This window comes from Pimephales promelas, chromosome 9, assembly GCF_988280905.1.
Source record: "Pimephales promelas chromosome 9, fPimPro1.hap1.1, whole genome shotgun sequence".
NCBI lineage: Eukaryota > Metazoa > Chordata > Actinopteri > Cypriniformes > Leuciscidae > Pimephales > Pimephales promelas.
In genome coordinates, this window is record NC_142777.1 from 28,706,255 (window position 1) to 28,721,894 (window position 15,640).

Genomic DNA, 15,640 nt, shown 5'->3' on the forward strand with positions numbered 1-15,640 from the left:
CCATATATGTGTTCCCAGTTCAAACCCATCCCCACTTGGCCCATAAAAATTCTATGAAGGACCCATATATGTGTTCCCAGATCAGACCCATGCCTACTTGGCCCATAGAAAATATATGTAGGACCCATATATATGTTCCCAGTTCAAACCCATGCCCACTTGGCCCATACAAGTTATATGTAGGACCCATATATGTGTTCCCAGATCAAACCCATGCCCACTTGGCCCATAATTGTACCTTGCAAGACCCATATATGTGTTCCCAGATCAAACCCATACCCACTTGCCCCATAATTGTACCATGCAGGACCCATATATGTGTTCCCAGTTCAAAACCATGGCCACTTGGCCCATAAAAATTCTATGAAGGACCCATATATGTGTTCCCAGTTCAAACCCATGCCAACTTGGCCCATAATTGTACCATGCAGGACCCATATATGTGTTCCCAGTTCAAAACCATGGCCACTTGGCCCATAAAAATTCTATGAAGGACCCATATATGTGTTCCCAGTTCAAACCCATGCCAACTTGGCCCATAATTGTACCATGCAGGACCCATATATGTGTTCCCAGTTCAAACCCATGCCCACTTGGCCCATTCAAGTTAGATGTAGAACCCATATATGTGTTCCCAGATCAAACCCATGCCCACTTGACCCATAAATGTACCATGCAGGACTCATATATGTGTTCCCAGTTCAGACCCATGGCCACTTGGCCCATAAAAATTCCATGAAGGACCCATATATGTGTTCCCAGATTAGACCCATGCCTACTTGGCCCATAGAAAATATATGTAGGACCCATATATATGTTCCCAGTTCAAACCCATGCCCACTTGGCCCATACAAGTTATATGTAGGACCCATATATGTGTTCCCAGATCAAACCCATGCCCACTTGACCCATAAATGTACCATGCAGGACCCATATATGTGTTCCCAGTTCAAACCCATGGCCACTTGGCCCATAAAAATTCTATGAAGGACCCATATATGTGTTCCCAGATCAGACCCATGCCTACTTGGCCCATAGAAAATATATGTAGGACCCATATATATGTTCCCAGTTCAAACCCATGCCCACTTGGCCCATACAAGTTATATGTAGGACCCATATATGTGTTCCCAGATCAAACCCATGCCCACTTGACCCATAAATGTACCATGCAGGACCCATATATGTGTTCCCAGTTCAAACCCATGGCCACTTAGCCCATATCAATGATATACTGGACCCATATATGTGTTCCCAGTTCAAACCCATGCCCACTTGGCCCATAGAAAATATATGTAGGACCCATATATGTGTTCCCAGATCAAAACCATGCCCACTTGGCCCATAAATGTACCATGCATGACCCATACATGTGTTCCCAGTTCAAACCCATGCCCACTTGGCCCATACAAGTTATATGTAGGACCCATATATGTGTTCCCAGATCAAAACCATGCCCACTTGGCCCATAAATGTACCATGCATGACCCATACATGTGTTCCCAGTTCAAACCCATGCCCACTTGGACCATAAATATGCCATTCAAGACCCATATATGTGTTCCCAGATCAAACCCATGCCCACTTGGCCCATAAATATTCTATGCAGGACCCATATATGTGTTCTTAGTTCAAACCCATGCCCACTTGGCCCATACCTGTCCCTTACGGGACCCATGTAATCAGCTCATATGGGCTTCCTATGTGGGACTCATACTACAAAACCTACATGGGACCCGCTGATTTCACCCAGCCAAAGCCCATGCCCACACAGTAACCATGGAACCCCTACTTAACCCATCTGGGCCCCACATGTCATTGCTGGCTGGGGAGCTATAAGTGACAGTTTGTCTATTCCTGGAGCTCAGCTCTCATGTTATAGTCTTGAAGCACAACAAAATACGATCAAAAAGAGAAACGTCAAGATTCCAACATTAATCTGACAGTTTTAGTATGAAGCAAAGATGGAAAAGGTTTGTTTGTACGCTATAGCTGAGTGTTCATCACAGCATTACTTAGTTGTCAAAGGCTAAGTAGTGAAAGTAGGAGTGAGAGGAATTCACAAACGATGAATTAAGAGCATTGCTAAACTGCTGAATCCTACAGCCACTTTTGGCCCTGTGAAAAAAGAAAGAAAGTAAACGTCTCGGGTTGCAACTGTAACACTTGTTCCCTGAGAAAGGGAACGAGAACTGTGTCACTATCAGCATAGCTCAGTTTAGCGCCTCTGAAGCATGAATTAAACTAGACCAATCCTGATTGGTGTTGCGTCATGATGTAATGTGTGACGGCATAAGCGGAAGTTACAAAGAGATGCCGGCACACAACATTGTTAGCTTCTGTGATGAAGCAAGCGCTCCCGGGTAGGGGAAGGCATGGCGAAGGGATGCAGTTCTTGTAATTCGAGACGTTCTGTCGACGGAACTCAAACTGTGTCGATTGACACTTTGGGGGAACGAGTACCCACTATACCACAACGCGCCCTGCCTGTCCAAGTGTGAAGCTGCTTACTGGCACACTTAGGACGAGAGCACAAGAGTGCCAGGCGTAGATGGAATATCCAGACTGTAAAACCTAATGAAGGTATGGGGGGTTGCCCATGCTACTGCATCGCAAACCTCCTGGATCGGGGCCCCCAAGAGGAGGGCTCTAGAGGACACCATGCCTCTGGTTGAATGAGCCCTCATGGCCAAAGGTGAATTAAAAAAAAATGTAAATGGCATTTGAAAAGAAGCCCAAAAAAGTCTCCATGGCAGTTTTAATTTTGAAATATGTTCATTTTAATAAAAATGAAAATGAATCATTGGGACATAAAAGTACCTGACGTTGATGAAATACTTGAGTGCTAACGGACAGAGAATCTTTACCATGTCCTACAATAAATCATTCATCAATCATTTTTAACATCATATGTATAGTAAACTAAACAACATGGGAAATATCAAATCCTAATAAGGCATTTAAGCTTATATCTCGGTTCAGAGGTATAAGGCACATCCTCTTTCTCAGCTCCGGTACTTTCCCCATGGCATGGAGAAGGTGATTTGTTCTAAGTTCCCACAGTCTGATGATTTGGGAATTTAAAAAGTCCCTAGCATCAGTGAAAAGCTCACTTCTCATCTGTGCTTAAGCCTGACATGCTTACATATTTAAAAACCAGAGCACATACTACTGAAGTGAAATATAGTTGACTTGCTGTAAACAAGCAATCTTGCGACTAGCAATCAAACAAGTGATCTATTCTGCGAAAGAGCAAATAAGTTTCTTTTTATATCAACAATACAACCTAGTTTTGAAAATGCGTCAGATGGACTACTTCCCTAGTGAAAAAAGCCTATGCCAAAATTAATTTAAAACAGTAGTTCTCAACTCCAGTCCTTGGGACCCACTCCTTATTTAATACACCTGATTCAGATCCTCAGTTCGTTAGGATAGACCTGAACTGAGTGTGTCAGATGAGAGACATACAAAATGTGCAGAACATTGGGTCCTGAGGACTGGAGTTGAGAACCACAATACATTATTTACTGCATACAAATACATGATACTGATAATACAACTTTATTTGGAGTTCTTCTACATTGCACAATGCAAATTTAATATTAAGCCTAAACTGTGTTACAGTAAGGAAAATATGTTCTACCTGTATGTATAATTTCAGTCTTTAAATGCAATATATAAAAAAAGTGTACATTATATACTCGCAATAGTTACATTTTAACACAACCAAATTAAGTGTATCTTTGGTTGGATCTCAGCACTATTTCTAGATAAGGAATCACAATGAATTGTCACTAAAGATTAAAAATGTAAAAATAAATAAAGGTTTTGTGTCCCATGGACAAGTCACACGGCATAAGAGTGAGGAAATGAGGACGACTTATTTTTTTTTTCCTCTTCAGAAGTGTCCATGGTTTGATGAAGAGACTTATATAAATACGATTTGATCAATGTTTATTCTGTCCGTACTGCCGTTCTCCCCTGAGGCTTTTAAGTCAGTCAGTCTATTTCCATTTAAAGCCACTCAATACCTGAACTCTATATAAGACTATGCTATGTGAGCAATGCTTAGAAAAAAAAGATTATTTTCAGAGTTCTCTCAAGGCATTGTAAACTGATTTTAAGTGGATGAGTTCTTTTTTCAGGGCACCAGCAGATGCCATGGGTCTGATTAATAACCAGGAAGGTCAAGAGGTTGTAATGTTCCCTTTCTAAAGAAAATGCCTTCCAGGTGCTTGAACAACCAAAAAATCTCTATCAGAATATGTCTCTGAAAAAGGACATACTGTGTACATGGACCCTCATGCCAAGCATCAAATGTACCTGATAGTGTCTGGCTGCACATTAAGTTTAGTCGAAAATATTCTCTTATCAGGACTCCATGTATGATAATGCTTCATGTCTACTGAAATCCTCCTCAAATCATAATAAAAGCACTCTGGCATGAAAAACAACTGGAGCTTAATTATTATGTATGGGCAAGTTTCCTGGAAAAAGATTAACCCCCAGTATGGACTAATAATACACTGTAAAAGGAGATTCTACAGTAAAACACCTTCAACTTGGATCAATCTGTATTAGAGAAACAGCTCGTTTTATTCATCTCATTCCCAAGCGCTACGCTAAAAAGAGGAAGAATCTCAGCTGTCAAACTAGTCTCAATTTGGTGAACTAATATTATTGTTCTAGACAATTTACAACACAGCAGATATGAATGGAGAATGGAAATTTGTCAACATTTCGAAAAGACTGATAATAGAAACAAAGCCAGAAACAGACAAATTAAGAGCAGACAAATTAACTTGAATGTGCAACAATGGCCTAAACAATGAAGCATTATGCCTATAATTCATTGCAATTCAGGAAAATCATTATTAAATTGCATACAATCTTCTATATACTTTATTTTAACATCACTGTTCAGCAGCTTGATATTAGTGGTTTCTTTCTACCAAGGAAACTTGCCCTTTAGTAGCTTACTTAGAAAATTACAAATAATAATAAAAAAAAAATGGATGAAGAACAACCATTATGTTAGCTTTTGTCACGTTTGGTTTTGGTTTATGTTTTTATGTCTTTTATATTGTAACACTCACTGACATGCTTCCTGTTTGTCGTTTCCTATACTAGAATATCCTCCAAAAGTTGCACTTTTGTGTCTTTACTACTGCCTGGTTTCTTTATCTTTCAAAGCATCTTGAGAATGTTATTTATTAACAGATTTAAAAGCTTTGTTTCTTGCTTTAATAATACAATCTAACTCTGATTTCAACCATGTTTCTTGCACACATATTATATTAGGTTTTTCTCATCCTATTTCTTAAATTCTTGGCCGTTTGCTATCAAACTTCTAGCATTCCATTGTAGTATATTTACCACCATTTTGCTGGGTAGACTGAGTATCTGTACGTAACTGTTTCCCAAACTATTCCTTTTATCCCCAAATATATTTCAGCTGCACCGTGCTGTATCTTCATCTTCTGAGTTTTATGGCGGTTGGCAAACCAACTTTCGGTGCATTACCGCCACCAACTGGACTGGAGTGTGAAGCACTATTAAGCCTGATCTCATGAAATGCTTATCTATAGCACTCGTTGTGTTTATCTAACACAGTCTCATCCCAAATCGTCATATAACTGACGTTTTGGGACGTATTTTGACCATACGTCAATATCCGCCTTTTTAGGGCCCCCTTAAACGTCGGTAGATGGCGATCCCGGGCCGTCATACAACTGACGCTTTACCTTTAACGTCAGTTAGGTGACGGGTTAGGTTTAGGGTTAAGTTTAGGTATGGGGTAGAGTTAGGATCCCATAACCTCATCTACCGACGTTTAAGGGGGCCCTAAAAAGGCGAATATTGACGTATGGTCAAAAGACGTCCCAAAACGTCAGTTATATGACGATTTGGGATGAGACCGGGTTGGTTTATCATGCAATTTCTATGCGAAAATTAGTTTTTACGTGCGTATGATAGGCAGTTTTTGCGTGCATTTGATATGCACTTTATTGCGTGTAATACACACGTACCCCCCCACAACACTGATCCTACCGAAACGGATAAAACACTCATACCGACACCACTACTAAACCTACTCTAAACCATACCCATGCGTATCATATGCACGTAAAAACTGCATAATTTTCTGTTTAATTTTCATCAAAACTCATTAAATTGCTCGATAAACACAATGCGTGCTATAGAGACGCATAGTGTGATCGGGTTGAATGAGCATGGAGAAATCAACAACTTAAACAAAAGTATGAGAAAAAAAAATAATTTTAACATAATTACTTTAAATTCTCCAGACTATTTCTATTGCTTCAACACATTTTATAATAGCACTATATATTTTACCTTCTTCATACTTTCAATAGGCCTATATTGAATTATTCAACACTCAGGTTTCTCACTTCATAAATTCTAACCTTTCTTTTACATGTTTTACACATTTTATTAAAACATGTTCAATTGTTTCTGCCTGATCACAATAATTACATTTAGGCCTACCCTTTTTATGTTTTCCTATTTTGAACAAAGAATAATTCAATCTGTGTCCTATATTCAAATGCTTGAAATAATTGTATCTTCTTTTCTATGTCTAAAAAATCTTCTTCCATTTTCTTCTTGTTTCTATATACTATATTGTTATCACTGTTCCATACTTCTAGTCATGTATTGTTTATAAATTCTTTAATTTCACCTTTAACCTCTTTTTTTTTTTTTTTTTTTTTTTGCTCAGAGTCACTTGTATATTTGAAGAGTTCAGATGCAAAAGCCTCTAAATGCCAATTGAAATCTTCTTCTAAAATGACCATTTTTATCAAGCTTGTATATTTAAGTTCATTAATTTCACTTAAATGACAATTAATAGGTAATCTTCATTGTCATTTAAGTGAAATTACTGAACTTAAATATACAAGCTTGATAAAAATGGTCATTTTAGAAGAAAATTTCAAATGGCATTTAGAGGCTTTTGCATCTGAACTCTTCATTTATTTCTGTGTGTTTTAGCTGGCTTAGCTAGTTTATCAACCACTTCTCTAGCCTCCACTCCCACATGAGCAGGAATCTACAAGAACACCATTAAGCTTACTTTGCTTATTCTTAATAAACTTGAGAGAATCTCATATATTATATATTGCCTTGCTGATTTATATCCACTTTCAAGACTTTTGATTGCATAAGAATCAGAACATATTGCTACCAATCTTAGTTTAACATCCTCTACCCACAAGAGAGCTACCATTAGCAAATTATGCTGCAAACACAGATACATGATAAATAATCATTTTCTTAATACTTGTTTGAAACTTTCATTTTTGATTTTACAACACATTCTCATCCTAGGGCGTCACTTTTGACCATGCGTCTAAATCGGACGCACATGGCAACCTTTAGAGTCAGTTAGGTGACGCGGGTAGGGTTAGTTCTGTGGTAGGGTTAGGTTTAGACCACTAGGAGGCGCGTCTCATGTTGACGCTAAAGGGTGCCATGTGCGTTGGATGTTGACGCATGGTCAAAAGCGTCAGTTAGATGACGCCTTGGGATGAGAATGAGCTGGATTTTAATGTTGTGCTTTGCTCTTTTGGGAGTATACATTGATTTTAAAAGGGCACTTGGCAACTATTTCAACTTACTAAAACCTTACGTCTAGAAGCTTTCATCTAGAAATCATTTGAATGGTTCAATAACCTGTTCTGTGTAGAGAATGGTGACTTTCCCCGCTTCCCTCAGCGTTCCCAGGCGGAATACCAACCTTGCAACATGGCAACAATTTTTTTTTTCCCCCATGAGGTCCCATGAGCTGAAAGCAGAGAGGGGAGGAACTTAGGCTCTTTATAGCATGAGGAAAAAAAGCGAACAGACATATGCCCTGAATTAGAGATGGTAAAAGCAGAGAATGTCTAATATAGACAGGCTTTGGTAAAAGTAAGTGTGTCCAACATCATTGTTCTTAAAAAGTGGGTGGATCTTGTCTAACCCAATTGTCTCCGACGCCTATGGGAGGAAGTTGACTCAGGCCCACACTCCAGTAGTAGCGATAATGCACCTTATGATTGGATGCCAATCACCATTAAAGCAAAAGATGAAGACTGTTCTCTGTCTAGCTTTATGATGTTTTCTTAGGCTTATACTGCTGTTTGGTGAGGTTTATGTTTCGGTTGTCAGTCAGGTACAAGTCATTGTTTATTTTGTTCCAGTTTTGTTAATGCTGCACATGCGTTCTCAAGTCAGTGGACTTCCATGACAGTGTTTTGAATACTGTAACAAAGTTCAGGGAAGAAGGAGGCAGGAACCAGATAATAATAATAAAATAAAACTTTATTTAAATAAAATAAACAAACAAATTACCTGCCAGCAGCCCCTCGCGGACGACTGCTGGCTACCCAAAATAAAACATGACTGCTGGCTACCCAAAATAAAACATGACTGCTGGCTTACCAAATAAAAGCAGGCCTGTTCCTCTCTCGATCATCCACTCCGTCGCTCCCCCTTTATGCCTCGGCGCCTTCGTGAGAGATGCGAGACCGGTGTGCTTCACAGGTGCTGCTCATTAGCAATCGCACCACCGGCCTCGCGACTTTCTCTCACGTCCCTCGGCCGCCTGCTCACCACAAATACTTTTATAAGTTTTTTTTTATTTATTGCGCTTAAATATTTTATATATAATACACCTTTATTTAGATATAAACACAAGCATGGACACATTTTGCTTAGCAAAATTATAGAGATAAATAGGCCTACATTAATAAAATAGCTTTATGATGATAAAATAGATGCCATTTATGGCAGTCTGGACGTCTCTTTGATGTAAATGATGCAGTATCGGACAAACTATACAAAACCAAGTGCTATCAATGCCAAGGTCATTTCGACTCACAGGGAATGAATAAAGATGCGTACTTGATGTCAGTTTTAATATATATATATATTGTGCACCTTTGAAATTAAAACCTCATGTCTCCAACCTGAGCACATCTTCAGACTCCACACGAGATATGCTAATAAAGTAGGCCTATTTGCATGAGACAAATGTGTACAGAAAAAGTGGCATGAATGTTTTGTGGTCTGGTCTGTGTACAAGTGTAAGCCAGAAATAAACCTGTGATGTCACACTACTCTGAATGCTTCACATCAATGTTCTTGAAAACTTGAATTTTTTTTTCTTTACTGACTAAATTACATAATTCAAACCTTAAGAAAATTAATTTTAACAAATGTTAATAATGTTAAGTTAAACATTCTACAAATTAATTAATTAAAAATAAATTAATTTGACCCCAAACCAACTGAACTGATTTTTGAAATTGTGTGTAAAAAACTTCTTCAAATAAATGCATTTTTGAGTGTAGCCTATTTAGTTTAACAATTAAACAGATCCTCTCGTTCGCGATCACCAATAACATTGAAATAATGGCATTTTGAGAAAAAAAAAACGAGATTTAACTGTCTGTACGTTTGTTTTATTTTATATTTTATTTTTAAAAAAGTTTAAGACAGTCTCCAGTTGCTCATATGGCTCGAGAATGTGCATCTTCAGCAGCACTCATCCTCTGTTTAAAAGAAAATCTACATTCAGTTTGGAGAGACTGAAGCAGAGATGGGCGGTATTAAAGTCTTACCCCTGAGACAGAGACTCTTATTTTCACATTACATGAGAGCATCAGAATGAAAACATATTGCTCATCAGTAACTCACGCAATGTTCTAGTCATTCATTACCTAATGACTCAAGCGGCTAACCAACGTATCAGCAATGGAGAACATTTTTCGCCAAAATGAACCAACAAAATGAAGATGAAGTCACACTGTCCTGGGGAATCGGTTCTTTGGATGCGTATGAAGAGTCACCGGTGTTTTCAAACTCTTCCGAGTTAAATGGCACAGGACTCGAGCCTCTACTCCTGTCCCGTGCCGTCCCGCTCGGCTTGGCATTGGGGACATTCATCATCTTCGCGGTGGCTGGAAACATCCTAGTGATACTGTCAGTTGTGTGCAATAGGCACCTGCGAACTCCAACTAATTATTTCATCGTAAATCTTGCTATTGCCGACCTGCTCCTGAGCACAACCGTGTTACCCTTATCAGCCACCTTGGAACTATTGGGTTATTGGGTGTTCGGGAGGATTTTCTGTGATGTTTGGGCCGCTGTGGACGTGTTATGTTGCACTGCATCCATCATGAGTCTGTGCGTAATATCCATTGACCGTTACATCGGAGTGAGCCATCCGTTGCAATACCCCAACATCGTGACGGGACCTAGAGCTTTGCTGGCCATGCTGGGTATTTGGGTCCTGTCTTTGGTCATCTCTATCGGACCCCTGCTAGGATGGAAGGAGCCTCCGTCACCGGACCACACGGTGTGCGCAATAACAGAGGAACCTTTTTACGCGCTCTTCTCATCGCTCGGCTCATTTTATATCCCCTTAATTGTTATTCTAGTCATGTACTGCCGTGTTTACGTAGTGGCTAAACGGACAACGAAGAATCTAGAAGCTGGTGTGAAGACGGAAACGATGAATTCGGGTGAAATAACACTGAGGATTCACAGGGGTTCGCAGGTGCACGAGGACACCAGCACTGCAGCCAGAGGTCGCGCTCATCAGGCGAGGAATTCTCTCACGGTCAAATTCCTGAAGTTTTCCAGGGAAAAGAAAGCGGCTAAGACCTTGGGGGTGGTGGTTGGAATGTTTACGCTGTGCTGGTTGCCATTCTTCCTCACTTTACCACTTGGTAGGTTTATATTATATACAGTTCTACAAATTGTCCCCCTTCTCCCAATCATGTTGTCACACTAAGTTGTCACAAAGAGAAGCCACAAATGAAATAGAACATTATGGGGCTTATTAATATACATCCACCACAGTGGTCTTGGTTTAAACTCTCCCAGTCTGAACATCTAAAAACCAGCAGGAAGTTGACAGACCAGCTATAAAGCAGTTAAAGCTGCGTACGTCTTTCTTTCTTTCTTTCTTTCTTTCTTTCTTTCTTTCTTTCTTTCTTTCTTTCTTTCTTTCTTTCTTTCTTTCTTTCTTTCTTTCTTTCTTTCTTTCTTTCTTTCTTTCTTTCTTTTGAAGAACATATAAAGGTATACAAAATGATCTAACCATTTTGGCCATTTTTTTAATTAATGTTTTGTATAATACTGATTATACTGACTATTAAATATCCCCTTGTATTTATGAAAGCCCATATACAAAAATCTTTCTAAAGAAAACACACACACACACACACACACACACACACACACACACACACACACACACACACACACACACACACACACACACACACACTGTATGTAGTAAATGGGGACTTTCCATAGACTTAATGATTTTTATACTTTACAAACTGTATACTCTATCCCCTTACACAAAAACTTTCTGCATTTCTATATTTTCGTATTATTAATATGATGCTGTTTTCCTCATAGGGACAAAAAATGTCCACACAAGGTCAAGGACTTCAAATAATGCCATCTTTGTTGACATTTCTTCCCCATAATATAGGGTTTACCAGGCCACACACACACAAACACACACATTACCATAATGCCAGTCTGAGATATTCTTGCTGGTCTTCCAGTTTGACCAGTAGAAAATTGGCCAAAACCTCTTTAAAACCAGCCAGCAGATCAGCTCAGGAGACCAGCTTAGGCAATTGATTGCTAAAATAATCAATAATTAATGAAATAATCTTTACAAGAAGTAATCATTATTACTTTTTTTAAATTGAATGCAAATAATGAATCATCGTAATTTGTCTATGTCTTAAGAGTTTGGCAAGGTTAATGGAAAACTTCTTTTTTAAATTTCAATTCTATTTCTAGTTATAGGTCGACAGGAACATCACAAAATGAATAACTTTATATTTATAATAATAATAATAATAATAATAATAAACAAAAACGTATTAAAAATAATAATTAACTAAATAATAATTGAATTGAAAATTGCTTAAATATAAGTGGAAGTGTCAATTCTGTGTTTTGTACTCACTTATTCTACTAACTAGATTTTCCTTACACTCACAGGACACATACGTACACATGATTTATCCAACACAATATCTTCTGCTGCTGGACGCCTGAGGTCAGTGGGGAGACCGCAGAGTAGGGGTTAAGACATAATAAATCTTTTTGTACTTTGTTTCCTGTTCCTCTCACGGGGCCCCCAGTGTGGGGTCCGCTGCATCCGTCGTTTGGCTGTCACAGCAGGGAGTATGAGAACGAGCCCCTGGACCCCAGCCATTCAGACTCAAAGGCAGTGTATTATTAATGAATAAGCATAGTAGTCATTCCTGTCCCAGACAGGGTTATCTCAGCAGGGCAGTGTGCTTCAAAGTTCAGCTGGCCTGGTTCTTAATTAGGCAACAGTGCTTTTCTTTGAATTTAACTTAAGTGGAAAACAGTAACGTGTTTAATAGACCCTTACAGGGTATTACTGTAGATACAGAGGTCATATTAACATGAACACATCATGATAAAATGTTTCAAGTTAATTTAGACATGCCATGGTCACTTTGTGTTTAAATGAAAACTTGTTAAAACTTTGAATCTTTAAAATAATTTCATTTAAATTTTTTATTACTGTAAAAAATGATCGCGATTTTAACAGTAAAAGACTGCAAAAATGCTACAGTGAAAAACTGTTAATTGGTTAAAAGAAGGTTTTCTTACTATAAACGGTAAATAACTGTGATATATATAATGGTACATTGATTTAATGTACATTTTAATGTAATTTTTAATGAACAGTGAAAAAGAACAAGTCATTGTATAATTTACAGTGAAAAAAAATGTAAGTTGACATTCCCACAGTTCCCTGCGTGACACTTCACATTTAACGTATTTTAACTGTTTCTTCATAATTTTCTTGCAGTTATGAATTACAGTTATGAACATTAGGGTTTTATGTTACATTTAATGTTGTTAAATTAATAACAACAATGTTTGTGTGAATGACACTGTGCAGCTTCTATATGTGAAATTTATTGTGGAAGAGCTGATTATGATGAGCTTTGATTGATCATTTGACTCTCATTACTGCAGTGATTGCTGGTTGTCAGTGTATTACAATTGAACAATACAGATAGTCAGGTCAAAAGAAAGGTCAGTAAATTAATATTATATCAGATAATGAAATACGGTTTATTGCTGTAAAATTAAATACGGTTAAAAGTCTGTAAAATGTTGCTACTGTATTTTTAACATAACACTGGAAAACTCTGGTAACCACATCTGCCAGTTTTTCCCGTAAATGTAACTTTTTTTTTTTTACAGTGCAGTGTATGTGGGATACTGAGGTATTTAGCTTAAGAAGATCTGCTCATAATTTTGGCTCATTCATTGCTGAACACATAGCCTAATATGCACATGCTAACAGGGATTATGAGTCTTGTTACATATATCTTTGAGAAGTTTCCTAACCTGTCATACTAGACAATGAACACTTGTCTGCATACAAGTTGTACAAAAACAGGATGCAAGGATGTGGACAGTATCTCAAATTGTTTGCTTCCTCTGAATCCTATTGTTCTAGAACAGTTACATTCTAGAAGATTTTTTTTTTCAAGAGCGGTTATAATAATGAGACTATTTATTATTTAAGTGAGCTGCTTTGCTGTGCTAACATTAATTAAGCTCTATTTAAAGTCCATTCATGATTTCTTTGAGAAGGATGAAGCCTTGATCTCACTTGGCCTTCACTCGTGAATCCATTATTTCAGCCAAGTCTCATGGTTCCCATGGTACTTTGAATGCAGTGGGTCAATGCACTGCTCATGAGGTGCACTGCAGCACTGAGGTGCTTCCGGTTTACACACCAGGGATCTCAGCCTAAAGCAGTTCATGACACAGATCCATGGCTCAACCACTGAAATTTAAAGAGAGAGAGAGAGAAAAAATTGGGAAAAATCAGAAATACACCTTTTCTACAAATGTTGGTTTTGTGATAAACACATGAAGCGCTTCATATTTGGTTATCAACTCATAACTGGTTCAGCAGATACATATCTTTCACACATTCATATTTCAAAAACGCCTGTTGAGATGATGGAACTAAGGTGGTTTTATCTTACTCTACTTATAGATAACAACTTTTGACAATTTGTTTTTGACAATTGTAAAACATTGTCAAAAGTTGAACTATTACTTAAATCACAGAGTTGTGTTACTGTTTTATAAATTATACTGTAAAAGAACACTTTAGTAGCATGATATCTTTTTTAACTTAGTTCTATGTGTCCTAAAAATAAGCTTGATCATCCAAACTACTTCTGATTGAAATGTATACCCAGTGTCTAAATGCACCACACGACCTTTCTTACAAGTTCACATCAAAGAATAAACACAATATAGTCATTTATTTAAACTGTTTTGTATGATAACTTTTAACCTTCTTTATAAATGCTATGCACATTTTCCATTAAGTTTGTTGTCAATGACACATTTTTAGTTTCATGCCAACTTGAAAGTGGACAATTTTGCTAAGAATGCGATGCTACCACCTGCTGGATGCTAAAGCAAATAACAGATCTTCAAAAACAAAAAACAGTTGTATGGCAGGGGGAACAATCACGAACAGTGACGAATTGTGCCAACAGGGGGCACACCAGCTATGTGTTAAATGAAAGAGAGAGAGAGAGAGAGAGAGAGAGAGAGAGAGAGAGAGAGAGAGAGAGAGAGAGAGAGAGAAAATTGTCAAGTTTTCTCTGAAATTCACTTCATGGCTTAGGCGTCCTCTGAAAACTGTGTCATTCTCAAATTCTTAATATGATGACAAGTGCAATGCGAATCTAGTTTGTAATTTGAATAACTCATGCCATATGACTATGATTTAATCACAATAACTCAACCTTTACCGGTGTGCTTTTTCTTTGCAGTCGCATTTAACGCCAGCCTGAGGCCCCCTGAAACTGTCTTCAAAATCATCTTCTGGCTTGGTTACTTCAACAGCTGCCTGAATCCCATCATCTATCCCTGCTACAGCCGGGAGTTCAAGCTAGCTTTCATCCGCATCCTGAAATGCAGATGTCACCGCAGGAGACGGCCAGGTTGGAGAGCGTACAACTACCAGGGCTCGCACATCAACTCCTTCTACTCACGGCAGGATTCAAAGGACTCTGTGAACTACGGTAGTTACCTAAATGGGAGCCAGAGAACCCTGTCCTCTGCCAGCCCCAGCCCAAGTTATCATACCAAAGGCCTATCACATTTCCAGGAGGATGGACCCAGACATGCCCGGAGCAGGACACCATCTGTGTTTTCTGAAAGTACTTTGGATCATCATCTTGAGCGTGTGGAGGAAGATCCAACCCAGTCTGTAGGCCAACCAGATCAAGCTGGTATCAGAAACTGGCCTCAAGATCAATTGAAACAGTAAAGGATGTCGAACTTTAAGTGGCACAAATAGTTTTATTCACCCAAAGTATTTCTCTGGTTATGAGTAAATACATTTAGCTCTGAAATACAAGCCCATTTCCAGAAAAGTTTGGGCGTTTTATTGGGATTCTCTTTAACTTTATATACCACACTAAAGTACAACAAACAAACAAAAAAATATCCAATGTTACAAAAAGCTTTTATGGAAATTAGGTTGTACAACCTGGCATTAATGTGAATCACAGTGTGAATATTC

General features: G+C 38.3%; 1 protein-coding gene across 1 annotated transcript; it reads left to right on the forward strand.

Moving 5' to 3' along the window:
- The first annotated feature begins 9,687 nt into the window (after nucleotides 1-9,687).
- On the forward strand, nucleotides 9,688-15,516 carry adra1bb (adrenoceptor alpha 1Bb). The gene is made up of 2 exons (XM_039648797.2): nucleotides 9,688-10,736; nucleotides 14,886-15,516. Exons 1-2 carry the CDS (start codon nucleotides 9,782-9,784, stop codon nucleotides 15,383-15,385), a joined length of 1,455 nt encoding a protein of 484 aa, XP_039504731.2. The 5' UTR covers nucleotides 9,688-9,781; the 3' UTR covers nucleotides 15,386-15,516.
- The last annotated feature ends 124 nt before the right edge of the window (nucleotides 15,517-15,640 follow it).